Source organism: Parus major, chromosome 4 (assembly GCF_001522545.3).
Source record: "Parus major isolate Abel chromosome 4, Parus_major1.1, whole genome shotgun sequence".
Lineage (NCBI taxonomy): Eukaryota > Metazoa > Chordata > Aves > Passeriformes > Paridae > Parus > Parus major.
In genome coordinates this window covers 43986288-44013263 of record NC_031771.1, presented here as the reverse complement: position 1 = coordinate 44013263, position 26976 = coordinate 43986288, and the positions used below count along the sequence as shown (strand labels likewise).

The 26976-nt window shown below is 37.7% G+C and overlaps 1 protein-coding gene across 1 annotated transcript in view; it reads right to left on the bottom strand.

Moving 5' to 3' along the window:
- Positions 1-387: 387 nt before the first annotated feature.
- The window catches only part of GABRA4 (gamma-aminobutyric acid type A receptor subunit alpha4), a 46986-nt gene continuing 20397 nt past the window's right edge, over positions 388-26976 (bottom strand). Inside the window, exon 9 of the mRNA XM_015625349.2 lies at positions 388-12420. Coding sequence (XP_015480835.1) covers positions 11887-12420 — 534 coding nt within the window. The 3' untranslated portion in view covers positions 388-11886. The remainder of the gene's footprint in view (positions 12421-26976) is intronic.

The following is a 26976-nucleotide window of genomic DNA, read 5'->3' as shown; positions in this document are numbered from 1 at the left end:
GTAAGAAAGAAGTGCTCTTAGATTACCTCACAGGAATAAAAAAAATCACTGAAATAGATAATAAAGTGAGCATTGCTAATCTGTGTATTATTAGTTTACTTCCGTGAGAAAGGCAAGGTAATTAATTTAGCTTTTAGCTTATTGACATAATGACAACGACACATCAGTAGACTGGTCTGCCATCTTAATAAATAATAAAGCAGATTAACATTCATCATATTGCCCATGAAACCCATCCCTTGATCTGTGGATATCTAAAACATCAGGTTGATGGAATCATTTATCTAGCATTAATGTTACAGCAGTAATTTCAAGACAATCCATATTAAAGATGTTTACTGTATTCCTTCCCCTTTCTGCTTCAGGCCACAATTAGAAAGACAAGTGTTTAAGAACTCTCACAATTGTATTTTATTTGACATCAGCAATATACACTGGAGTATAATAGGAACAATTTTTTTTTTACAATCTTTCTTGCAAGATGGATTTATTTTCCAAATACATAGATGTTCATAGTACAGGAAGGTAACAGTTAAGCTGCACAATAGCAAAACAAGTTGACAGCTATCAAACCACCTTTTTAAGTTTGTTAGTATTGTCAGGTGACCAGCATTGAACATATCATTCAAATAATTTAGTTAACCTTGGATTATTCAAATCTTCCCAGCCACATTGTTCCATGCAACTAAAATGTGCACCAAAAATAGTGTAAAAGAATTCAACCAAAGGCTTCCCTTGCTTTGATTACCTTTCCATTTTTCCCCATGTATGAGCCAATACAAAGGGATAAATATCAGAATTTGGCATGGCACAGGAACTCTTGCAACATGCATCTAGGACAGTGACATATTGCAGAAGTACTAAGTTCTTGACAGAGAAGATTGGACTTTCCTATACGGGTGTTTAAAAAGCATTTTCACTATGCTTGCTTTAAGTGTATATTTTTTGCATGCCAATACTTTTACAGAAAAAAAAAAGATAAAAGTACTCCCAAAAGCTTCCTATTTTTAATTGGAAGTCTTGCTTGCAATGTCTAAGCCTAAACCCAGATGTTTTGGCTGCAATGGACAGGGTTTCTCAGGAAAAGAAAAGTTTACAGTAAAACAAAAGATCAGGAAATACCACCTTTTTGGGTTTTTTTACTTCTTTTAATTTTCAGCTTTAAAATGACACAAGATATAGCAGTTACTGCATATCACATATAAATTCTTTTATTTGGTTTCTTAGTTGATATAGATCTCAAACTTCAAATTTAAACAGAAGTTGACATATCCCACTCTGCCTCTTAACTGAATTTGTGAGTAGAAAGAGTGAGAGAAAGGATGTTCCTCATCATTTGTCAGATGGACTGATTTTAACAGCTCACTGAAGTGCCCCAGCAATTTGGAATGTCAGAACTAGCAGGACTGGCAGAGTGCAAGGGTGGTAGGTAAAGGTGAGGAGAAAGAGGTACCCAAGGCAACTTCTAGGTGCCTTATTTACTTACTACCAGCAAGTAAATACTGTGCCTGCAGATAGACTTTTAACATACTGTCTCTGCTCTGTATGCTTGCTAGTGATGCAGCTCTGAGCACAAGTGGGCTGGCAGGGCTAGCAGTCGTCCAGAAAATTTAGAAACCTGAAAACCTTTTGTCTGTTCTACAACTGACCTTTCAAGCAGCCAAAGTTGGTTTCTGCCACTGCATTAGCACTGGATCTTGAAGCCCACCCAAAAATCCTTACACACCATACTTTAGGACTCTGACCCTACTCATAGTGTGCCTTGACTGCCAGGGTTTATCTGCCACTGGCATGGATGCAGACCACCCTCTCCCTGCCCAGATTCTGCTGTCCCCCTGCTCATGGAGATGTGATGCATAGAGAACCCATGGCTAAAGGGAAGGCATGGGAATCCCATACCATCCCAAGAAACTGGTGCTCCTCAGCCACAAGGCAAGGGAGCAAAGTCAGGGACAGAACTTGAACAAATCATAACAGTGCAAAAGCAGCAGAATATGCCAAAGAGAGGGTTTGGATTTTTCATTTGGTAAGTTTAAAACAGCTAATGAGCAGTCCTTAAGCCAACTTCAGCTCTTACATCTTACCTCAGCAAAATGCCTCAGCTGTTCTTATCCAGAACTGGGATACCTTCTCCTGCTGAACAGATTGCTCCATCACTGAAACAAACATGCTCCTAACTCATCAAGGCCAGCACTGAGTGCCCTCCTAACTGGACTGATGAATTGAACCTAAAAATTCCTAGATCTTCCACAGTTCACCTATGGCATAGCAGAAAGAAAACTTGGAAGTATAACTGGAGGAAGGGAAGCTAGTTGATTGCATACTTAGTAAGACCAACTGAAAATGTGAAGATCAAAGAATGTCTTTTTTTCACTCACTTGTCTTATCTGATTTCACTATATTTACACATATGATAGCTAGAAAGGAAGTGAGAAGTAGCATTTTAAAACCTCTCCACAGAATTTTCCCACCTTCTGTTTATATACTGTCTCCACATTCTCCAAAGGAGAAAAAATACAATCCATGTATTTATGAAATGGCTACTGAATGTCCCACGGCTAAGCATCTGGTTTAGCTTAACAGAAAACCCACATACATTTCACCTTACCTTCCTAAGTGAAATATCTACAAATAAAATTCACATTTTCAGTACAGATAAATTATTTTTGTATTTAAATTTCAGAGGTTTTAACTAAATATTCTCCAAATTAGAGATTTTATTTGAAAACAAAAGCTATCTTTGTGAGATAATCATAGACAGAAGTTTGCATAGAAGCGTTTCCTACCTTCCTCAAGTTTGCAGTGGAGCTTATGATTTCCATGTGTGCAGATGAGGAAACCTCTTAAAAAAAAAAGTTTAAAAAAATGAGAAGAATTCAGCTTTATTTTCTTCATCATAATTATGCAACAAAATAGAGTGTCGAAGGAAAACCCCCTTGTTCCAATGTTTAAGTTACAGAAGAGATGGTAGGGGCATAATAATTATACCTACAGAAAAGTCAGCGATGCAGTTCTATCTCTGGGAAGGCTCACAAGCTGCTGGAAGAAGACTGTGGGTACTTACCAGGCAGCAGCACTAAGCATGTTCTGTTTCATTACCAGACCTGCATCTGTTATTCTCACCACTCTCCATTTCAAAACATTTAGCAGATAAGCAAGGAGAAGACAAGACTGCAAGACACCTTGGTGCTCCTCTGGAATGTTCTGTGCTGTTACAGTTCATATGAGCAGCGTTGATCTGAAGGAAGTTTCCATTCTGCCCTATTTTGTATTCCAAAAAAGTATTTTCCATCCCATCCCCGTTATTCCAAGGACCCTGTTGCACTACAGGACAGCTTGGATGCACAGCAACATGAAGGCATTCCAGCTGGCAGCAGGAGCTACCTCACATCTTTTCAGTCTTCTAGCCACAGCATCAGAAACCTCATGGGAGACTGTGCTGATCCTCGTGCAGAATTTGCAGTTGGAGTAGAATTCCACATTGCATTCAGCTTGCTCTAAAGCTGTCTATTTGGAAAAGAGTTTAGGGGGAATTTTCATAAGTGGCTTAATCCAATATAAGCTCTGCTCAGCCTCTGAAAGAGGCAGTCACACTCTCTTTACCCTCTGTTTCTGACCACAGACTCCCATCTTCTCCCACATGAGCAAGATAACAGCTCTCACACACCCACAGTGGGCTACACACACACCTTTGCCTCTTGTGGGATCCATGCTGGGCAAGTGCCAAGTTGTGCATGAGCCTTTTCAGACATGGCAACTTTAAATGCAGGTGCAGCCCACAAGCTGTAGCACTGACTGGATTATAAGAACTGCTCAACACTCAACAGCTCCCATGAATTCAGGTGCAAGAATGAAGTCTTCAGATTTAGTAGGAAAGCATGATACTTTTTTAAAAAAAACCTGGTTGTTACTGTAATGAAAGCTGTTTTTTTCACCCACATCCCCTCTGACAACTCAATTAAATCAGAAACAGCATTCTCTCTATTTAGTCTCTTAAACATAAAGCAAGTTGAATGCTAAGCATTCCAAAGTGCTTCATTACTGAAAATTGAATATATAGAGCCCCAGAAATATTTTTTTTTTAAAATGTTACTGTTTATGTTTTTGGTTGAGAAATGTTCTAAAACAAAGGGAAACAGTAATACTTAATAAAACTAATTTTTTTTCACTTCCCATTCTGTCTCCTTATTCTTCCTGGCTGACAATGAAAATACCATTTTCAAAAACTTCAATGGAACACAAATGTTTATAATAGGACATTAGACACTTTTCTTTATTACTTTCTCATTATACTTATAAAGAAGAAATAATTATTTCTAGGCTGTTTCCTGCCAGATGCAGTTCTAGTACCTCTAATAGGACATATCTTAAAATAACTGCTTGGTAGCAAGAAACTAAATTTTTCATCCATACTCATGTTTTCCCTTCTCTTCCTTTTCTCTCTCTTCAAATAACTTCATTGATTTTGATTCTTTCAAAAATCCTGGCCTCTTTTTTTGGTTTTGGTTTGGATTTTTTTAGTCCATGATTTGTCATTGATATAATTCACAAAATCACCTTTGTTGGGGAAAAATAAGCACAGGGGACACCAGAGATATGAGAAAACCTGAGAGATCCTCTGTTTTAATGACAGAGGATGTCATTAATGTGGAGGTAAGACAAGACTCCTCAGACCACAGACCTCAGTTTCACACCAGCATTAACCCAGCTCAAAGCATCAATCCAGGCTCCTCACACCCTCCTTTGTACCAGCACTAAGATGGGAGCCAGGTCAGACAGATCCCAGTACTACTAACCAGCCAAAAGGAAACAAGATGAAATTGGGGATTTAGGCTAGACAAGTTGTTTCAGCCTGCTCCCCCACAAGCACTGAAACCCTTCCCCACACACAAAGCAAGGCCATAAACAAGCAGGTGAGAGCACTACATTCAGCAGTAATACTGTTTTATGGTGGAGTCTTAAAAAAAGGTTGCCCATGGATTCTGCTTGTAGTCTGTCTGGTGAAGACTGTTTCAAAAAATGGCAGGACATAAGTCATCTACAATTCAGAAGCTTCTTAGAATAAACATACCCCGAGTCCTGCCCTGCCCAGTGTGCTTCATCAGCCCTTCAAACATGGGTTGAGTATTCAAGGCCAGGATTTTTCACAGGTGAATTAATTTTTCACCACAAAAGTACTGGTGGCATTGATTTGCAAAGGCATGAAACAAATATTTTAAATTAACTGCTCAAGAACTCTGGTTATCTGAAACACCTCACATCTCCACCACTCACTTGGTGATAGAGAATGCAGTCACAAATTAACAAAAAATTAAATACATGTACATACAGAATCATCTATTTATGAAAATTTCATTTGACAACCTGGTACATCCTAACAGAACAGTGATTTTTCAAGCTTGCAAATATAAAGCATTCTCTGACATTACTGTTAGTAATAAGGTTAGCTACCTCATTTCAAAATAGCTTTGAAGAAATACTTGTAGACATCCTTTACTTCTGAGTGCTCTATCCTCATAGCAGTTTTACTTACCATGGAGATGAGCCACCACCACTGCAAGACAAAGCAGTACTCAACTAAATTTTTCAATGTACTGAGCTCAGGAGTACAGCTGAGTGCTTCATACTTTCATCTGATTCTTCTACCAAACTCCAGTTAAGTTTTTTGCAAGGATGAAAACATACAAACGATTTCCTTTAGTGTTTCTTTATGTCATCAGATCATCCATAGATTGCTATGTCAGTTAACAGCAACCTGGATACAGCATTCACAAAAACACTAAGCAAATGTTGACACAACAGCAAGATGACCAGCAGGAAATAACCCAGATCTTCATGCTATTTGAAGATTAATTCAGTAATACCACACTCTTCCTCCAGATCTTTTTCTTGATAACAGTTATATGAAGATAGCAATAAAAAAAAACAAAACAACCTACCTCACAAGGTGTTTTCCATCCAAAAAGGTACTCTTTCAATACAGAGCTGTTAGCAAGTGCATCTTGAGTTTGCCTCCTTAAAATTCAGGGAAATTTTATTATTTCAAGGGATATATGTATATATGTATCCAAGCTCCAACAGCATTAGCATTTTTAAATGCTAAAATTATGCTTTTTTAAAAAAAATTCATTCAAAAAATGATGGGAGTTTGGAAGGTTTTCTAAAACAGGGAATGTCCAAGGCTTTTGTTTTCCTGCTGTTATTTTTATTTAGAATAAGCCATCATGCTCTCAATTCCTCTTGCACAAGAAAATGAAAATAAAATTATTACCAAAAAATACAGTGAACTGCAATTCACACATTAACTAAGGATATTAACTAGTTTTCTTTGAAATCCTTTCCAGTGGAATAACACAAAAAGCATAAGAAATTCTAAGAAATACTTTTATATGCAGTAAGTTATGGACTAGAAGACAATGCTATTCAATTCTGAAATAAATACCTGCCACATTTCTAAAAATAAAACAGAGTATGTTTTGCAAATTCTATCAATTTTACAAGAACTTACTTTATTGCATTTTTCATTCCCTCCAGTTAACACAGAATATAACATTAGCAAAGAGAGATCTTTACAGGGTGCTCTGTACTTTGCACTACTCTCACTTGCCTGGGATGTGGCAAAAATTTACTTTCAAAGTCTGATTTACTCAGAACACACTGAAACTCTCACCACACTCACATTCTCCAAAATAGCTACATCTTGACTCTGAGGAGAGTCCTGCAAATGAAGATTGTACAAATTAAAACATATCAGACTCTTTCAAAATGGCACATTTTTCCTTCCACTAAACTTCCCATTTAAAGTGCACTGAAGTAAATGAAAAACACATATTGGTGTCAGCGGATACCAGCAGAGGTTCTTTTAAAAATGTAAACTCACCTTGGAAGCCCACAGTGAAAGAAATACAAGGTCTTGAAAATAAATAAATAAATAAGTTTAAAAGATGCTACTGTCATTTAACTTACTTTCAATTTTTTTCCTGGATTTTTTTTTGCCTCCTTTTTGGGGATGGTGTCTGGTGGTTAATACTGGCCTCAGTAATGCTATTTGTTCCTCAGATTTTCACTGAGTATGAGATTTTGTTTCAGCAGTTTTGTTCTACCAAATACAAATGGAGGAACTGTACTGCTTATGCTTTATTGCTTTACTCCTGTCAAAGTATGAAGGGAAGCACCTCCTTTTCTCCCCACTTAGCACTGACCTGCTGCAAACTTCCTGCTGTATAGCCCTGCAGTTCTGTAGGACTTCTACAACTTAGATCATCCTTGGCTTGATTGATATCATCAGCAGATGTTATACTAAACCTAGGATTCTCAACACCACAGCTGCTATTTTCTAATCTATTATTCAGTACTAGGATTAAATAAAACCAAGCGTGATTTTTGTCAGCTGTGTCTGTATTGCAATTCATAACAGTGCTAGCCACACAAACCCCTTCTATTTTAGTGAGGTCAAACCCTCTTGGCAAGTCCCCAGAAGACAAGGTACACCAAAATTTCTTTCCTCCTTAATCTTCTAAGTCAAGCAAAAGTTGTAAGAAGTGTGCAAAGTCCATGATCTACTCTGCTATCCAAACCTCTTGGCAGCTTTTGGGATTTGTATGTATAGTGTGTTATAGTACACTGAAAAAGCTTCTCCTAAGACACGGGCAGAACTCATGGGAACATGTCCCAGATGGCCAGTGAGTGTCTCCTACAAAGCCTGTGTGTCATTTCTTCCATTCTGGCCTTCCCTACACTTCCAACAGAACAAGGAATATGGGAAGCTAGGCTTTGGATAAATTGGATAAATAGACACTGCATACCCTGAGGTTCTCACCTGGCATACAGACAATGAGCTACAGCATTAAGGTACACTGAGGCCAAAGGACATACAGGACATACACAATACAGTGGAAGAACATGGAATTCTGGGCATATCAAAAAGCTGAGTTCATTCAGGTTTTTTGTAGAAATACTGGTTAAATCCTATTAAATACATTTACTTGGCACCATTTTTTGTAAGGTCCATTCTGAATGATGAAGATGATGAGATGCCAAAGGCTACACTTGAACACCCTGTAATCAATAACTCTTAGCTCCTGTTAACAGAAGAGCTCTAATCACATTCCTAGTTAAACTATTTACCTATTTCATTCAATTATCATGCAGTTTTCTTGCCTGATCAAAGGGTAATGTAGAGTAGATAACATTTTAAAAAGTCTACTTTTTTCTACTTCTGAGACACATGGGAGAAGAAATGCACTACCAACATCCATTTGATGAAGACAAGTCCATTTTAATAGGAGGAAAACCAGATTTTAGTACTGCTGGTGAGCATTAAGAGTTCAGGTCTCCTTGAAGGACTGGGGTCTAAGTTTGCCACCTTTCTCATCTTCATTGTTCTCACAATTGCAGTGAAACCTGCTAATAGTGGGCTCACAATTGACTACAAACCACACTTCAGTTCCTGTGAAGGCAATCTTCCTGAACCAAGTTTTTAACTGTTTTTCTCAAATGAATACATTAGTGGTCAGGGCTGCATCACTGCAATCTGGAGGAGTTCTGCTGCTGCTAACAATGTCTCAGAGGAAATGTCAGTGGAGAACTATCTCTGTTTCCTTGTAAAGATTTTTGTCTTTCTATCCAATTACCTTTCCTGTTGATAGACATGAACTTATCTGAAGTGTTTGGTTAGTTATAAACCACTATGATACTGTCAAAAAAAAATAAATTGTTCAACAAAGCCAATAGAAAAAAAGAACAAAAAACTAAAAATATAGCTCTTGTAGAGTTCATCTTCCTGAAGTTCATCTCTAATAAGCTATTTGGTCACTGAAATGACACCTGAAATGCTCTTCCTTATGATTTTAGTAAGCAGTTTTGAACATTTGGGCTGCTATATTAAGCATATTCCTCCTTTTTCACTTCCAAGTTATGGTGTCACTGAGTATTTTGCAGGCTCTTTGTTGTTTTCCTATTTCTGATCATCCAGGGAGATTAAAAATAATGAAAAACAACTGTTAACAATAAATTCCTATTTACATTGTCCACACATACTTTGGAAAGGTAACTATGGCAATTTCTTCATATGCTGCAACATAAAAATCTAGTACAGTTCAATAAATTAGTCCTAGACTCATAATTGGTTTTTTTAAATGTACTTCATTTTGAATTTAGGCATGGAAGTGTTGGAAGGTACTCCAGAAATAACTGGCAGATTTAAATTAGATATTTTTTTCTGTGGTATCATTAAAAATTTCTCCCAAAATGGAAGCATAGAAATAAATATTTGGAAATTTTTTTTGCAATCTTTTTTCCTCCTTATAAGTCTTTAAAATTAAACAGAACCTACAAGTGAATTCAAGCAGCACATTTAGATCAATCTTAGCCTGAGCTAGTGTTGATCCCAATGAACAATGCACTAGAAAAAAATCATTAAAATAATTAAAATCATTATACAGGGATGGGTGGAAGGAACAGGCAACTGTTTCTCATTAATTGTTTAAAGCTCTTTCTGTGAGAAAACATTCTTGAAAACCAATATCCTTTGTTTTCATCACAGAGGAAAGCAAGGACTAATTTCAGTAACTTCTGGTGCAAATACTAGGTTCTCCACACATCAGTTCACTGCTTGTCATGCTAGAAGTATTTTATCATTTGCACAGCTATAATCAGTAATTGCCAGATATTTAACTTTGTTTATTCTGGCTTTACCAAATAATTAATCTTTTGCCTACTATCTTCTATTCTAACTATTTGTAACAAATGTGACCTAATTAGAGAGGAAGCAGCTACAGCAACTAGCAATCCATCCAGAGATATGAACTACTGGAGTTAGAGATCTTGCACCAGTGCTCCATTTCCAGTTCTGTGATATGCCACACAATGTTTTTCTAGAAAGTGCTGTAATCTCAGGCACCTTCTAGATATAAAAGTCAAAAAAGGAAAGAACCATACCTGGCCTTTGGAGAGCATCCCTTAAGTAAAAGAAAGACTAAGGCAAGTGTTTGTATCACTCCATTATAATAAAGTTACGTAAGACATTTCCACTGCATTCTATCATCTACAGTTCATTAATGACACATGAAAGGACTGTCTGGGATCCATACTACACACTGCAGTGTCTCTTGCCAGCTATCTCCCAGGTCCCATAAGTTAAAGGTTAAGATCTCAGCCATGAGCTGGCTAAAAGGCTTGGAGAGACAGAGGCACCGGCATAGTTTCACCATTGCGGGGTCTTTTTACCCTGACTCTCGTCCCAGCAGAGTCTAGGGCAGTCTTACACATGCCATTGGTGCCAGCAGCTTGTGGTCTCGTTATCTGGGCACAGAACCACTCAACACTCACCCCATGATGCTATGCTGCTATGCCCTGCAGCATCAGACTTTGACAATAGGCTACCAATCTGCTAGTCAACCAGCTGAAGCTTAGGATCAGCCCAGACCCTTTAAAGGCACAGCCAGATCATAGCTGAGAGTTTGGCCTTTGATTTTCACTTGGCACCTGCACAGAAACAATAACCATTTGCCAAGCAAAACAGATCTGTACAAACGTTTCTAGCACTTATAAGCAGTATGTTTTCTACCTGTTCTACTGAAAATAATGTTTATGATCATGATTTCTATCAGGTTTAACTATTCAATTCTTTAATAATGTTTCCTGCTTGCATACTGCAATTTGGTAAGAAAAGCACCTATCTATGCCACAGCTTAAAATTAAAAAAAAAAAGATCGTAAATTAACTCTTTTAGCCTGGGATCCACCTAGAAAGTTTACTTTCTTATTTCTATCACAGCAGTCCTTCTCAAAAAGGATGCCTTTCATTCACTCAGTGACATGCCATACTCCTCTCTGCACAGGAAATGGGACTTTTGTTTGCTTAATTTTGAAGCCACTTTTAAAACTGTGTTGAAAATTTGACTTGATACAAACATTACAAAGGGTGGGGGCGGGGAGAGACAATGGAATATGTGTTTAAAGGAAATCAGGAGTGTAACTGAAAACTATGGGGAAAAAAAACAAAAAACAAACCAAAATCCAAACCCCAAAGCATCCAAGAAAAAAGCAAAGAATTCAAACAAAAAGTTGAACATTGTGGCCTGGCTCTCATCTACTACAATTTATGTAATTTAGGAATAAATCCACTCAAGCTGGTCAGCAAGGTCAAAGAAGAATCGCCCACTTAAGATCACCTTACCAAACGAGAAAATCCAATTTTGAGAATTACATCAGATTTCAGATTTTACAAGGTTCACTCATTATTAGTTTGGTGTGAGAATTTCCCAGGTTACAATGCAAAATAATGCTTAGTAAAAATATATGGAGCTCTACAACTCCTTTGCATAACTTTCCTGGAGTTGCACTCTCCCAGGCTGGACTCTCTTCATTTATGCCACTATTGATTTTCTTCCCCCCATTCCTTCAATTTTAATCTAGCAAGGAAAGTCCTTTTCTAGCAATCACTGTCAAAATATTCAGGACATAGACCTCACACTCAGAGAATGCAATGCTGTGTCCAGACAGCAGTGCTGGGTGCCTCAGGCGTTTGTAATAACCAGCATGCATATTCCTAGCAGTCAGATGTGTTCCTCTGCACAGCTCTGCACCTCTGCCTCTGATTTTTTTCGGGTGCATGTTCCTTCCAAATGCAAGCTCTGTGCAGCCAGAGTAGCTTGTCTCAAGCAAGTGTTGGTTCATTGCTGGCTGAAGGGAGGAAGACCCATTACTGTTACCCATTACTCTGTTAAGAGTTAGCTAATTATCCCCAATAACTCCAGCCTTTAGAACGGGAAAGTAGCACACAGCTTTTATAAATAAGAATTACTGACCTTTTTAAATAGTTTCAAAAGAAGAAACTCTGCATCAAATGTGAGTATAATTTAGGAACTACTACATAGCAGCAAAACTACATTAGACTTTCTGATTTTTCCATGGTATCCTTGGATAGATACACCACCCAGTAGACCATGTTAAATGCTCCAAAGGTAACGGGAAATAAAATGCGTGCATATTTGTCTATCTTACTCGTGCCAGAGTGGGAGGCGGGGGGAGGAGGAGGTATGACAGCAGATGGCTTTGCAGATGCTCCTAATGTATTAGGTGTGGTGGTCTGAATCTGCTCCAGTCTAGATCCAAGCAAGTGCTGAATGGAAGGGGATCCAGCTGTGGCATGCTGGGATACAAATCCAGTTAAAATTGGGGTAGAAGGAGGAGCTGGAGGGGTAGCTCTTGCAGAAGATAATGTCTCCGATGCGTTGATTCGTGTGAAAGGGTTGGGACTTGATGCAGAAAGGGAGTGGGGTGTAATGTCAGAAGACCCCTGAGCTACAGAGGGAGGCTGGACGGAGCTGTGCCTTGTGTCAATTCGGCTCCCACCATCAGCTTCAGACTGTACTGTGGCATTTGTTCTTTTCCTCACATTTGAATTGGCATCTGTACTCTGCAAAGTTACAAAAAAAATACTCGTCATTCTTAAAATAAACACTCAAACAAAAGCAATGGAAATTGTAATCAAGCACTATCCGAGTAATACTCACGAATATAACCAGTAGCTTGATCCTGAAGAACAAAGATACCAAAAACTCATGAAAATAGATTTAAGAGCATATAAGTGACAAACAGGAGTTCCTTTCACCTATGGCTGGAATACCAGTGAAGACATCTAGATGCATCACACTCTATGTGATGCAGTACCTATACAAACTGAATACCATGAAGCTAAGGACTCTTGGGACTCACAGCTTTTCCCAGGCTCAAATGCAAAACAAGGTTCTCTAATGTCTATTTCTCTGGTGATATAAAAGCATTCTAGATGCAACTTACCAGCCATGAAGGTTTATTTATGCTTTATATCTCCAGAAAAATAACTACCAAATACTAGGAATTCTAGTCTTCTACAGAAGAGGCTGTTAAAATGCAAATATTCAGCAAATCAAGTTACTGCATTACTATTCTTTCAGAAATAAAGCCAGTGCTTTTTCACATCAACCATAGGCAATAAATTTGACAGGCACAACTGAACCAGGGAATAAATTAGTCTTTCATCAACTACTCCTCTCCTTTCATTAAGAGAAGTGGTGAATTCTCCATCACTTGGTGTCTTCAGGCAAGTCTGGATGTCTTCCTGAAAGATATTCTTCAATCAGATAGTACTTATTAGGCTGCATGAGAAACTGAAATACAGATAAAGAAGTACAGGAATAGAAATCCATCAGAGTTCAATATTCTACTGACTTTTGGGAGTGGGACTTGGCCTCTGCTTTTCTTCTCCACACTAAAGAGGAAGACTAACATCTCCTGAACATCCTTCTGGAAAAGCATCTAAAGAATTATGACCTTCAGCCCTGCACCTAAATACGATGTAAAACATATAATAGATACAACATATTAATATCTTATAATTAAGAAACTAACTGCTTTCCAGAAGACAAAGACTTGAGGACAGATAGGGTACACAGGTATAAGAATAGACAGGATTAAACAACCACTTGTTATACATAAAAAATCCTAGGTTTTACACCTCTCTGATGATACCATTCCCAAGCATTGCACTGCACCATACCAACTCTGCCTTCTGCTCCCCTTCCCTCCAACCTTCCCAGAGAATCCTGCCAAAGCTCACAGCACAAATTGAAGGGAGAGAAAGCAAGCAGTGATGTCTTTCCTCTTTCACCAACAGCAGTTCTCTCCAGAAAAGTGACAGAGCAGTAACAGAGAGCAGGTTAGGTGTTATTCAAGGTACTAGTAGTACCTTGAGTAGTGACAACAGTGACACTGTGTCTGCTACACCAGTTGTGCTTCACTGTTCTGCTCAAGGAAACCGAGAAATTGAAGCTGAAAAGAAAACTAAAAAAAAAATAAAAAAAAATATAAAATCACTTGATAGTATTCCCTTCATGACCAGAATGCTGGTTCCTAATCCTGTTAATTGCAGTACAAATCTATCACTGGGAATACTGTTGGCATGAATTTATCTGAAACTGTCACAGCTCTATGCCTGTTCATGGCTGATGTATTTGCCAGCTCGCAGTTGAGATATCAAAGGATCCCCCTTAAATTTCAGCTTTTCTTCCTGCACAGAAGCATGTCAATCCCTTTTATTAATTATTCTGCATCTGCAATCTAAAGAAGCAGAGGACTGGAAGAAACACCAGAAGAAACCAGTATTTCGGAAAGAAACACTAATTTTACTGTTTGATAGAGAAGCCTGAGTCACTCTTTGGGAAGTGCAGAAGTACACACAGGTGTGCAAATTGGATACTTTCATATGAGGGCTGTCAATGACCCAGGAACAGTAAAGCCATTTTCAAGACTGCTAAATTGAGATAAAGTACAATCAGGACAGGGGTATGTTTACTAGAGACTTGGTGATACCTGATGGAGTGCTACATGTCACTTGAAGGCTTGCAAAGCTAAGCAGATGGAAGTCATCAGTGTTCACTGCCCAAAACAACATCTTTGTGCCATGGAGAAGCTGGCACTAGTCAATGAGAGGAGGTGAGTTTTATCTTCCACATGCAGATCCTTGGACAACCTGGCTTTGCTCAAGTACGTGTCACCCATTATAAAGCTCTCAAGCAGCGCCTGGGAAGCAAAAATCCATGGGCTGGGAAAGGGGCTGCAAAGTAGATCTGCACTGGAACCAAGACATGTCCTTCCAGTTCCTTCCTGTTCTCTGCCTCCATTAGACAAGTAACTTAGAAGTGCTTCTGCTGGAGAATAGAATTACCACATCTTCTGTCACTCCACATGCAACAATAAAGAATAGTCCAAAGAGCAAAGCAATAAATTAGGTGCAATCAATTTACAGAGGCACCATTTTATGTTCTTGCTCACTTGTACTGTGACCTGTTTTCAAAAACCATCTCGGTATACTTCCTCTTCATGCACCATCAACTACAGACACAGGTAAGACAGAGAGGTAACAGTAAGGCTCCCCACATTCCAGTCATCTCCATTTCTTGTGTAGGAACTTGTTTCCATCAATATATTTGCATAATACCTCATCTTTCCCCCACCCCCTTCAACTATCATCTAAATGACCAAATCAGACCTGCTGCTATTGGATTCACTACTTATTTTCCATTACAGTCTCTGTTTTATAATAAAATTATCTATACTATTTCAAATGGTCAAAATGTCTATCTGTGTAAAAGCTTACTGGGCATTTGCTCTCTTGTTACTGACACAGAAAATTTCCAATACTTTAGAAACCTGAAGTTTAAAGGGAAACACAATTTTCTCATAACATACACATAAATGCACACAAAAAGCCCAAATACATAACATTGTAAGACCAAAAAAATAACACAGCATAACAAGCACCAAAAATATGGGCACATTTTTTGTTAATTCTCTGGAAGCCACCTTCCAATCACTCAGAGCATGGAAATCAGAAATGGCATTTCTAACATGTAACTACCATTTCCCATCCACCTGAACCACTGTAGGGCAGGAGATTAATTCAGAAGTCAAACTAAGCACAGGAAGAATTATTTTATTTTCTTGTTACCCCACTCTGCTTTGACTAGTAATAAATTAAACTAATTTTCCCCAAGTTGAGTCTGTTTTGGTGATGGTAATGCCCGTGATGGTAATTGGTGAATGATCTCTCCCAGTCCTTATCTTGACCCTTTTGTTACATTTTCTCTACCCTGTGCAGTTTAGGAGAGGAGCGATAGAGCAGCTTTGGTGGGCACCTGGTGTTCAGCCAGGGTCAACCCATCACTGGCACAAAAACAAGAAATATAACATGAAAATCAAATGGAAGCCAAATGAAAATGCAAGCCAAGAAAGGAAGGGATTATCCAAGTAAGGATTATTTTATGAGGGCAAATCGGGAAACCACTCAATTGTTCTGAGCCAACAGAACTGCCATGCTAGTCCAGACGGGGCTCCACAGGAAATACCGAGTGCACATTTTTTCACATTCTCACTCTAGATTGAGAAAGGTTCTGATTTTCTGGAGGCATTTCAGTAAGACTTTTGGGAAACACTTAAAATTGTGTAGCTCAGGAATGCAAAACGGGAACCTGGAAACTATCATAACATCCAGTCTATTACACTGTGCAGCACCAGGCTTAATAGATCTGATAAGAATTGCCTGTCCATATAAACAACAAATTCTGCTTAGGTAAATGATGCCTCATCTTTTCTTTGGAATAGCTTACCCATCTGATAGGTCCAACCAATTGGTCCAACCAATTCCACACACACCAGAAACTCTGATTGTTACCACCACCAAATCAGAAGTTTGTAAGTACTTTAAGTACTTTACTCTGATACATTCTTCTTCAAGAAGAAAACTTCCTGCTATAGATCCTGTCAGAAGAATTCAGCCTCTGAACCTCTGCTGACAGAAACACTATGGATGAGTTTCAAAATTTTGGGTGATTTGGGTGCATAATTCCCGTCTGCACATAAACAAAGTTTTCAAGAGCTCTGAGAGTACATACATTGTCATAATTGTAAGACAGTTGGCCAAACTCTGTGGTTTGCTGGGATACACCAATGTCTATTTTGTTTTTAACAGCTAAGATCAGAAACAGTGAAAACTAAATTTCAGTCTTGATGGGAGTTCAAACATTTATCACCATAACCTTGATCGTGCCAGAGGTTGATAGGTGAGTGTAGTGAAGCCAGGGAATTGACCAAATATGGGGAAATGCGGACTACAGTCTTTTTCAGAAGAGATTGATAATTACTCCTCCTTTCTATCCAAATGAATATTTCCTTAGTAAATACAGCTATAAAAAGAAAGCAAAATAACAAACGTGCTCAGTAAAACAGGTTTAGAAAACTCCCACCTTATGCATAAGCATAATTCACTGAGGAGGAAGGAGGCTGTAGGATAGGACAGGGGGTTAAATTCAATCAGACAAATTTTGTCACATAGCATGTAACATGCAAAAAGCTTTTGAAGTATTTACTGCTTTAAAAGGAATAGAGATTTTACTTTCATTTTAAGTATCATATGCTATTTCTCATGCATTTTATCTTTAAAATAACTAGATTAGAGAAAGAATTATTGAGTACAAATTCTTTCTATGTGTAATGTCCTGATGCAAGATGCCCTTTTGCTAGTACTAGAACAAAAAGTCCATTTCATTTGGCTTGAAGATAGGACATCTAAAGCAGCCTCCTTACAGGTGTGTGCAAAATGTGGTAATTAATGCCATATCCTTCCCTTGACCAATGAATTTGCATGCTATTAACCATGAATAATACAATGAAAGATGCTGTTAGCATAGTTCAGGATAAATCTATAGAGTTTATTGTTAAATACTGTGGCAGATTTGTGGAGTAAGTTTGATGGTCAGCTTCTATGACAGAATATAGAACAAACAAAAAATCTCCTACAAAGAATCTATTGCCAAAAATCAACTCACACATCATTTGCTTTTCCATTTAAGCTCAACTTCGATGGATACTGCTGTTTACTACAGCACTAAAATGATGCACAAATATGAGTTGATCTAAATTCTTCAATATTTAACATGGTTTGTATACCATAAACAGCTGCTCACATAAAGTGGAAATTCTGAAACTATTTCTAAGTCTATGTAAGCCTCAACTTGAGCCAAAAAAAATAAAGTACTGGATTGTTTTGTATGTATTACCAGTTTTTGACAAGCAAGGCAATTTTGCACTTCAATGAAGTCAAGATTGCAAATTTAGCATGAAGTGAAGTAGCGTGCAGCAGCTGAGCTTAGGTTCAAGGAAAGGGGATCATCAGCACAGCAATATGCAGTACTGAACTGGCAAACTTAGTCATCTTGTTAGAGAACAAAGAGAGCTGGTAACAACCACACTGCATATTTCCTATCATAAGGCCAACCAAGAATCTGTAAAACAAACAAAAACATAATTTAAAAGTCACAAGCCAAGTCCTGGGGAGAGTGCAGCAATGATAAAGTGATTACCAGGACATCAGGAAACTTAATCCTTAGGACTGTATTTAAAAACAAAAGCAGTGAGAACACTGCAAGCTGTGAGAAACTCTTGTGTTGGTACAGCACTGTACAGTCAGCTGCTTCACGCAACTCAAGAGCATCTTTCTGTAGCCTGTTAGTGCTCTACATAGCAGCTTTAAATCAGTCTCTGTTATTTTGAATTTCTTCACAGTTTTTATGATGGACACATCCTTTTGAGATGTGACTCTAAAATAAGCAGCTCTTACTGCCTGACCCAACAGAGTACCAGTAGTACTCAGCATGGAAAATCCCCTTCTTAGGCCCTCTGATCACTCGGAAGCACAGCCATCATCAACTCCTGAAAAACAGGTGCACATTAAAACTAGAACCATGTATTGGCAATATAATTCTGATATATTCTTCTAATCTTCCTCAGGACTCCTTGGAAAATAGCTCAGGAGCTGTGGGGTTGGATATACAGACACTTCTGAAGACCTGCATCAGGCTCTACCCTATGACAGAGCTTCACAGCATCACTGTGCAAGATGCCAGGGCTGCTTTTTCACTGTTTGTTTACTTAAGTGGAGAGCTCACTGCTCCAGGTCAATACATTTTCTAGTTCACAATGGATCTTTGCCACAGGATATCACTTAAATGGTATCTGTCTGTGGGACTGAGGTAGTACAATACTTAAAGCAGTAGCTTCTCTTTTCCCAGGGATAAGTGCACAGCAGAATTTACAAGTCACAACACCACCATCTGGTCCCAGCTCTAGTGGGAGAGAGAGATAACACTTCGACATCCAGCAAGCAGCTGTCAAAGCTGCAGAGAAATGCCCCGGGTAGGATCACAGCCTACATTACATGTCTTTGCAGAAGGAGCCACCCAACTGTATCCAGCTCTTCCAGCTCTGAGCTCTTTCCCGAGGCTAAGTCACACTGTAAAAAGACACTCAGGAAAAGACTCTGTCCTCCTCTACTGTAACCCGGCAACCAGGAAGGGAACACTGGGTGTGGTGATAGGAGGCCACTTCTCAAATCTGCCCTGACTGTCACAGGGATATCAATACGGGCTTTTCACATCTCAAGCATTTCCCCACCAGGCCACTGGATATTCTAGGACAAGTGATCATCCTTCCTTGTTAGAGATGTTGCTTTCTCCACACTTCAATCTTGCCCTCCCATGGCACAGACAAGCTGGCTCCAGAATCAATTCCCCTCCTTCTCCATGGCCCCCTATAATTTATTCAACATAACAACAGCAGCTGCAATAGAACTTAACATGCCAAGGACTACCTAGCAGTCTGGCTACTAATCTAATTCTCCAGTATTGAAAAGGCAGGACTCAAGTCTGCTCAGACTCCCATGTGGGATTTGTGGGAATCTGTATCTAGTAGGCATGCTGGCCACTGAATTGAAACAGGGTAGGTAACCACCTAAGATGCATGGCAAACACTTAAGAAGCAGCAAGTCAGTTCTGTACATGCCTACCCAGGGAAGTTTAGTAATTAAGCCCTTCAGATGTCTAATCACCATTTTGAATACTTCATCTCCCCAAGCGAAAAATAATGCCCAAACACAAAAACAACCAGTCAAAAAAAACTTCCTGAAAAGGGCACCACAATCAAAGCAGTTTTAAAATTGAAAACAATTTTACTTGTTTATTAGAATAATCAGGCACGTAACAATGAGATGTTAGTAGAATAAAATCAAAAATGAACAGTAAATAAACATCTTTAGGCTTTTCTGTTAAGTTTCTAAGGATACAATTAAGATCTTCCATGACAGCACTACTAAAACTTCCATGAGACACAGCTAAATGGATATACAGGAGAGTCAGGAACAGATTATATGAGAGCATGGGCTTGCCAAACTGGGAGAACTCAATTAATCCAAGCAAAAATTCATGCAAAATTTGGAAGGCTTAGAGCAACCAAAATCAGACATCACTTGCTGTTTAGCTGCAACAACAAAATTGTTTGTATGGCAATTTAGTAATATTTTACTATTAAAGCCTACCATCGTGGTTTTTATCCTAAGGTCCTTCCTAAGAAAACAGTCTGTTCTGGGAGGACATTGTAAAGCCTGCCAAACTCACACTGACATTTATCTGGGAAGCAGCCTGTTGTCATCGGTGTAAATAATGCTGCTTGTCCCAAATCCCACTGAGTTACCATATTGACCTGCTGCGAGCAAAAGCAGAACTTGGAGGAGAAATCTACCTTGTTTTACTACTATGTTGCGGATCCAGTCAATCAGAATTTTACTGGAATAATACTAGAGATTTTGAGTTGCCTTACAGAGCCCTGGAATATGACCAAGTAAAAGATCCACCTGCCACAAAACACAATGAATTCTAGTCCATAACTCTAGCAGTGCAGAGAGCAGTGCAAATTATTTGGAAAGCAAAAACAAAGGGGAGATAGTTATAAAAGCCAGTCCACCATTCACTCTGCTCATTTTGCAATCTGAATCATGTAATGGGAGGGGAAAAGAGGCGGGAAGAGCAGTCCAATCTATGTTCTACCTCTAGACAAGTATAAAAGTGCATGAAGTAGGAGAAAAGCGAAGACAAGGTTATTAAAGAAACGTGAACTACAAAAGCCTTTTTAAAATAAATGGATGCCAAATTTTGTCAAGTAAACCCATCCACCTATGTGCTGCCTAAAAGCCTTACACATGCAAACATGTGTATGTGTATATCTATATCTATATATATATATGTGTGTGTGTATTATCTATTTAAATATAAGTATGCATATATATGATTCTTAAGCACTGGTGTGCACAATTCTTAAAAATTTTATTTATATTATAACAAAATGAAAGAACTGAAAACATGGTGGGGAATACGATGGGGAACAAATATATAAGCATAAGTCATATCCTAATGACCTGTAACCTGGTTTGTGTAACATCACTGAAAAGAAGAATGGCTGATTAGGAAGCAAGGACCTTAGTTATTTTCTCTATCTTTCAATTTTCATTGACCTTAAAGCTGTAGTTAAATTTGCTTCTGTAGTTTGCTGAAAGTGCTTGGGACACTCATTGCCTTGTAGATTTTCCCAAGTCTCCCAATGCTCGTTTCTTCTGATTCCAATTCTCCTAGTGTAAAAAATTAAGTCAGCCAGAAATTTCACACGCAGCTGGGAAACTCAAATGTGATTTGGTGTCATTGGATGCACCAGTATTGAAAACTTTGTAGAGAGGAAGCAAAACTAAAATTTTAATATAAATACATTTAAAAGTTAAAGTAGAAAATACGAAGAGTCTTGAGTTCAGAGACATCTTTTCATACTAACCATCACAAGGAAAACTATAAACTCCCCAGCAATTTTCAGTGTAAAAGTTGATGCCAGACAATCTGAACATTTTACCCCCGTCACCATAAAGGATTGCCCTGACTCCCTGTTTCTGAAATGCTACCACATACTTTTTGACTATGTAATTTTTTGACTATTAACATACTTTTTGACAATTTCCCTCTACAAAAAAAAGATTTTTAAAAGGGAGAAAATTGCCATTATATCAATAGAAGACCTATCTGAATGCCTGCAACTGGTATTGGCTGGAAAATTAATTATTATTAAACAGAAACATCCATTATATATTCTAAGCATGGCAGTCTCTTTGCTTTTCATCACAATGACCGAGAACAACGTTCACACATATTTTTGGAATTAAAAACAATGAGATGTAGTATTTTTTTTAAATAACTGCATTATGCTTTGGTTTCCAAAAAGAAGCCTTAACCTGATACTATTTAAATTAAGTCTTCTACTATTTACAGTAAACACTGTCAGGTATTTTAGCATCAGATGAGTAACAGCCAAATATATCCTTCATATTTCCTTGTCTACTTTGTGACAGTTCATTCTAATACTTACAGGAAATCAAAGAATGATCAATTATAACCTTTCCTAGTAAGGCTTGGAGAAAATAACACTCCGGAAGGATTTTTTGGTTATACACCAGGTGCTGCAATTAAACTCCTGCTTCTTTTTGTGCATATTGGAAAAATAAAAATCTCAACAAACTCAACTTCCCCCCCCCCCAAAATTTCCACTACAATAAGAAAAAAACCTCATTGTTTTTTCCTTTAAATCCCAACAGTTTTCATCAAATACCCTGCCATTTTTTATCTTCATTATAACTGAATTTTGGAATTCAGTGGAGTTTACATTACAGATAAGTTATGTCAGAATCTAGGCACAAATCTCATACTACTTCCATTAATTACCCTGCTTACTTTGCAGTAGATAACTTCTTCTATTTACGTTTAAATTCATTCCACAACCCAACCATGTTAAAGTAATATCAGGTTGTTGAAGAGAGACAAAAATGTTTAATTGAGCACTTTAATTTGTGCTATCTAAAAATATATATTATGTGAAATATTAAAAAAAATTAAATTTTGCATCTCACATTTGTGCTCAAGTCATATTGTTTGAGCACATATTTAGCTTTATACATTATTAATAGTGCCAGATGATGAGAACTAAGTCTAGTGAACCAAGTAAAAAACCAAAACCAAACAAACAAAAATTAAAAACAAAACCCCAAAACAAACAAAAATCAAAACTAAAAAATCAGAAAAAATGAACCAAATGAAAAACCCAAACAAAAAAGAAAAACAAAAAACTGTACAAATAAAACCAACAACAAAAAGCCCCAAATGAACAGAAACCCCTCCACCCTCCCACAAAAATCCCCAAAAACAACAACAAAAAAAACCTACCAAAAAATAAAGCAGCAAAATAACAAAAAGGCAAATAAAATCTAAGAAGCATAAAAATCCCCATAAAACATTGCACCTGAGCATCACAGCTAACAAAATATTTTATGAACAATTTTGGATTTGTTCTACCTTCAGGTGCCCAAACATTCCCACTAACTCACTGCAACCTTCTCCCCAGTGATTCCTCTCTCCTATCTTTCAAGTAGCACTTAGTACAAAATGTGCCAGTTGTTTATGATCTGCATCTACTCTCATCCTATTTAAACCTGATGCTAGCATATCTTGACTGTAAATCAACAACAAAAACATTGACTAATGAAATTAGAGCAGCAGAAAATTGTTGACATGTCAAAGGAATTGTTCACATGGCAGAGCAGCCTCCATTTGTATGGTCCCGTGATGATATTTAGATGAACTCTATGCATTTCTTGAGCCTGACATCCTTCATTAGGATATGAGTTTTAAATGCCACTACCCTAAAAACACCCAAACCACAACAGCCTAAGAAGTGGAGAAGTAGTGAAGCCGAAAAAATGGTCATTATATTTAAAAACTGAAATGGTGGCCTAACTGCAGGACTGTTTAAGTCACATAAAGGAGATAGGCTATGCATCCACATAAGGAGTCCAATAACCAGACCTGTGGCCCAAGTGCTGCCATCAAGACCAAGCTGCTCTTCAGATACTTCCATTCATATGAGGCAGGATGGTTTAGCTCCACCATTGCTGGGACTATTGCTGGGACAAAGGAAGCTATTATTCTACTACTCCAAAGAAGCAGCAAAGTAAGCAAGTGGTACTACTCTAGGTCTTGTATGTTTTTTGTACCTCTCCATTATGTCTATGTATTCAAATAGAAGTTTTGGTCCAGAGGCTAAAATTTTCAGTTTCACTTCAAGTCTAGACCTTAGACACAAGATGCTGACATGCTGACATCTCACCATTAATCAACTTCAGGGATTAAGAACAACAATAGAAAGAGAAAAAAAAAAAAAGTCACACTGGAAAAAGAAGCATCCTACCTATAGCCTCAAGATTGTACATAACCCATCAGAACAATTTATCAGGCCCAATCTTTGTTCTGTAAGTCAGGAGTTTGGGGAACAGAGTGGGCCATCAGCCAGATTAATTGCTCTAGATGACTGTTCAGCAAGGGCTGCCAAAGGATCTCCAGTTTTCTCCAACCCCATCACATAACTTTGTGCCCACAAATGACTAAAAGATAAACATTTCATACCAGAGAAAATACACCTGAATCACACAACAGCAGCATGCAGGTTGTCTACATGACAACATTTCTCGTAAACTTGCCAGGTGGATGCCAGTCACAGAGCACCCGAGCAAGGAGAGGAGTGCGTGCCTCCATGGCAGTGAAGAGCTTGAACCCCAAGTTCCCCCACTAGATGCTACAGCACTTGCTAAATACAAGATGGCATTTAACTGTCTGCAGAAAAGAGGAAGAAAAATTGAGAGTTACAACCTACTTGTGACTGAGTTTGAAGAAATAATTCCATTCAAAAGGGCTTTTTTGGGTCTGACCTGATTTTTCCCAAGTTTCACACTCTTTTAACAAACAGCTGAGGTTGAAGCTCATGTTACCAGTGCTCAGGAGTCTATTTTTTGAAGACTACTTTTCAGTAGCATTCTTCATCTCCAAAACTGGGTAGGTCTTTAAAAATAAACTTCATAGGAATACAGTGAAAAGGAAATAGTACAGAAGCATAAAAATAGGAGTCCAATAACAAACTATAAATCATTCATTTCCATCACACATTGACTTGCAGCAACATTTCTGCTTATACTAACAAAAGTAGTTCAGAACATTTAGGGATAGGTTCATTCCTTCTAAACAGAAAGCATTTTAACTTGCTTCCAAAACAAAGAAATCACAGGTGACCATGGTTTAAGTTGCCTCTCTTGGCTTAGATGTATTTCAGTGCTATCCTGCCGTGCCTGACAGAAAATCTGTCCAAGTCCCTTGTGAACTCAAGGCAGACCTCAAAAAAGCTTGGGTCCTGCTCCTGGGATATCTTCTGCAGACCTGCACTCCTCCTTATTGAAATGCATTAAGTTTGTATCAAGAAGTGAAAAACAAGAAGAAAGAGTTGAAATAGGGTAGGCAGGGGAAGGAGTATAAAAGAATATTGAAGATTACCATGGCTGAAGTCAAATCAGTGATAAAGGAACACAAACTGAATCAGCAGCTATTGCAGGCTTGCTCCTGCTACTCTCAGCCCAGTAAATTAGCTTGATGCCAGGATTTTTTTGTTGGAATTAACACAGTTCAGACTACCTCACTAGCCCCTGAACTGCATTTAATGCTTACTTTAATCAATGTATTCATTAGTCAAACACATCATGTGGCTCCAAAAAAGTAAATATAATTACGTAAGAGAATAACTTAGAAAAGCAGATAGCCCACATTTGCTATAGTCAAGATTTATTGGTTCTAGTGAAGAAATATATATGAAGTTATATATCCAAATTATTTGATCATAATAATAAATGACAGAAGTTGCCTTTGATCCAAGACAGCTATAAAAGTTGTCTTGACTGAAAAGAGAAAAATAACCCATCACTAAAAATTCTAATTAACATGAGTAGTATATTAACTCATTCAATATAGAAAACACACTTTAATTCTATGGTCAGAAATTGGTCAAAGATACACCCATCAAAAAAGGAATTCTAATAATGTGCAATTTATCTTTACCAAAGTTTATTATTAATATGCCTAATTTCTAATATCATCAGATAGAAAAATCTTCATATTTTATAGCTAATTCAGTTTAATAGCCCAACTTGGTCCCTCATGGAATCCTTCATGGACAATCCCACCATGTTACTTGAGGGGAAAAAAAAAAAAAATCCCATGCATGAAACTGTCTAGTTAATAATGCAGAATCTCATAAAACAGCTCATAAAACAAAACCCTAATTTAAATATATATATATATATATTTAATATATATATTTATATACATATGTATAATGTCACCTTTTTTGTTTTTCTTAACAACCTCAAATGCTCTGTTATTTTTCAGAGGACCTATACAGATGGCATCTCAACTGCAAAAAAAGCAGGCAGAGACACCTGTATGTATGCCATTTCAAGGTAGGCTATAGTATAGGGGTAATAGGCTTAAGAAACAGGGATTAATTAGGGATCTAATTAATAATTAGGGATCTCCCCCCCTAATTAGTAGAAGATCCAAAGCACTTTGCTAATGGTGAGATAGTCAACAGAAAGAACTGTAAGACTTAGATATTCAGGCATCTTCTTTCCCAATTTCTCAATTACCTCCCTGAGCTAAGTGAAAATTTTCAATTTTGGGAGACTGGTAAATTTAGTATTACAGGCAAAGTCTGTTTGAAAAAAAGTTTCAAAGTTAAAATACAACTTTTCCCTTGAGCTCTGGCAATTGTACAGCTACCAACAGAATTTCTACCACACAAGTGCCAGAGCAGTACAGATTGTTTTATAATACTAACTGGGTCAAGAAATCAAGCCTATCATTTATCTATTGAGAAAAATATGTTTCTTATGTTAAGAAACATTGCTTACAAATTATATTCCTACAAATGATATTCATACAGTCCAGCTATATGAATGTCCTATAATCTTTGTGCATTACAAACTCAGCACCAATCTACAGAAAACTGAGATTTCATTATCTCTAGTAAATCAGCACTGACTCGACAGTATTTGTGCAGAAGAAAAAGTCAGATGCATAATAAGGAATAAAGAGATAAAATCATAATAATATAATTCATAATATAATAATAAACAATAAAAATAATAAAATACATATTAATAAGGAGTAAAGAAAATTCTAGATTAGTCCCTATAAGCAAAATATAGCAAGGAGTATTTTACATGCCAGATTGGAAAGCAGGGTGTAACATCCATGTTAAGTTCTAGAGCAGTGATCCTAGCTTCTGTTCTGCCCAGTAGGAGACCTGAAGTAATCCTCTAGTTGTAGAAAGGATTGCACCATAGTTATAGCTTTATAACAGTAGCTGTGGGCTCACCTTGTACACCTGTCTTGGAAGGGCAAAGTCTCAAATCTTAGTATAGGCATAACTAGGGAGAACACCATGGAAAAATATAACAGTTCAAGGTACAATCAACACCATCAGTCATTTACATACTCATAACATTAATGTGTAATGTTTGAGTAGACTGCTCCCTTGAGAGCTTTCAAAATCTCCCAATCTGTGAGAATGCTCCCGCATTCTACATTCCCACATTAATACAGCAGTATTAATTAAGCAGAGCAATAGAACTGTTCACATATCATTTTATCTATCTTTCAAGTTGAAAGAAAATGTGTGTGCTCTGTTGCTG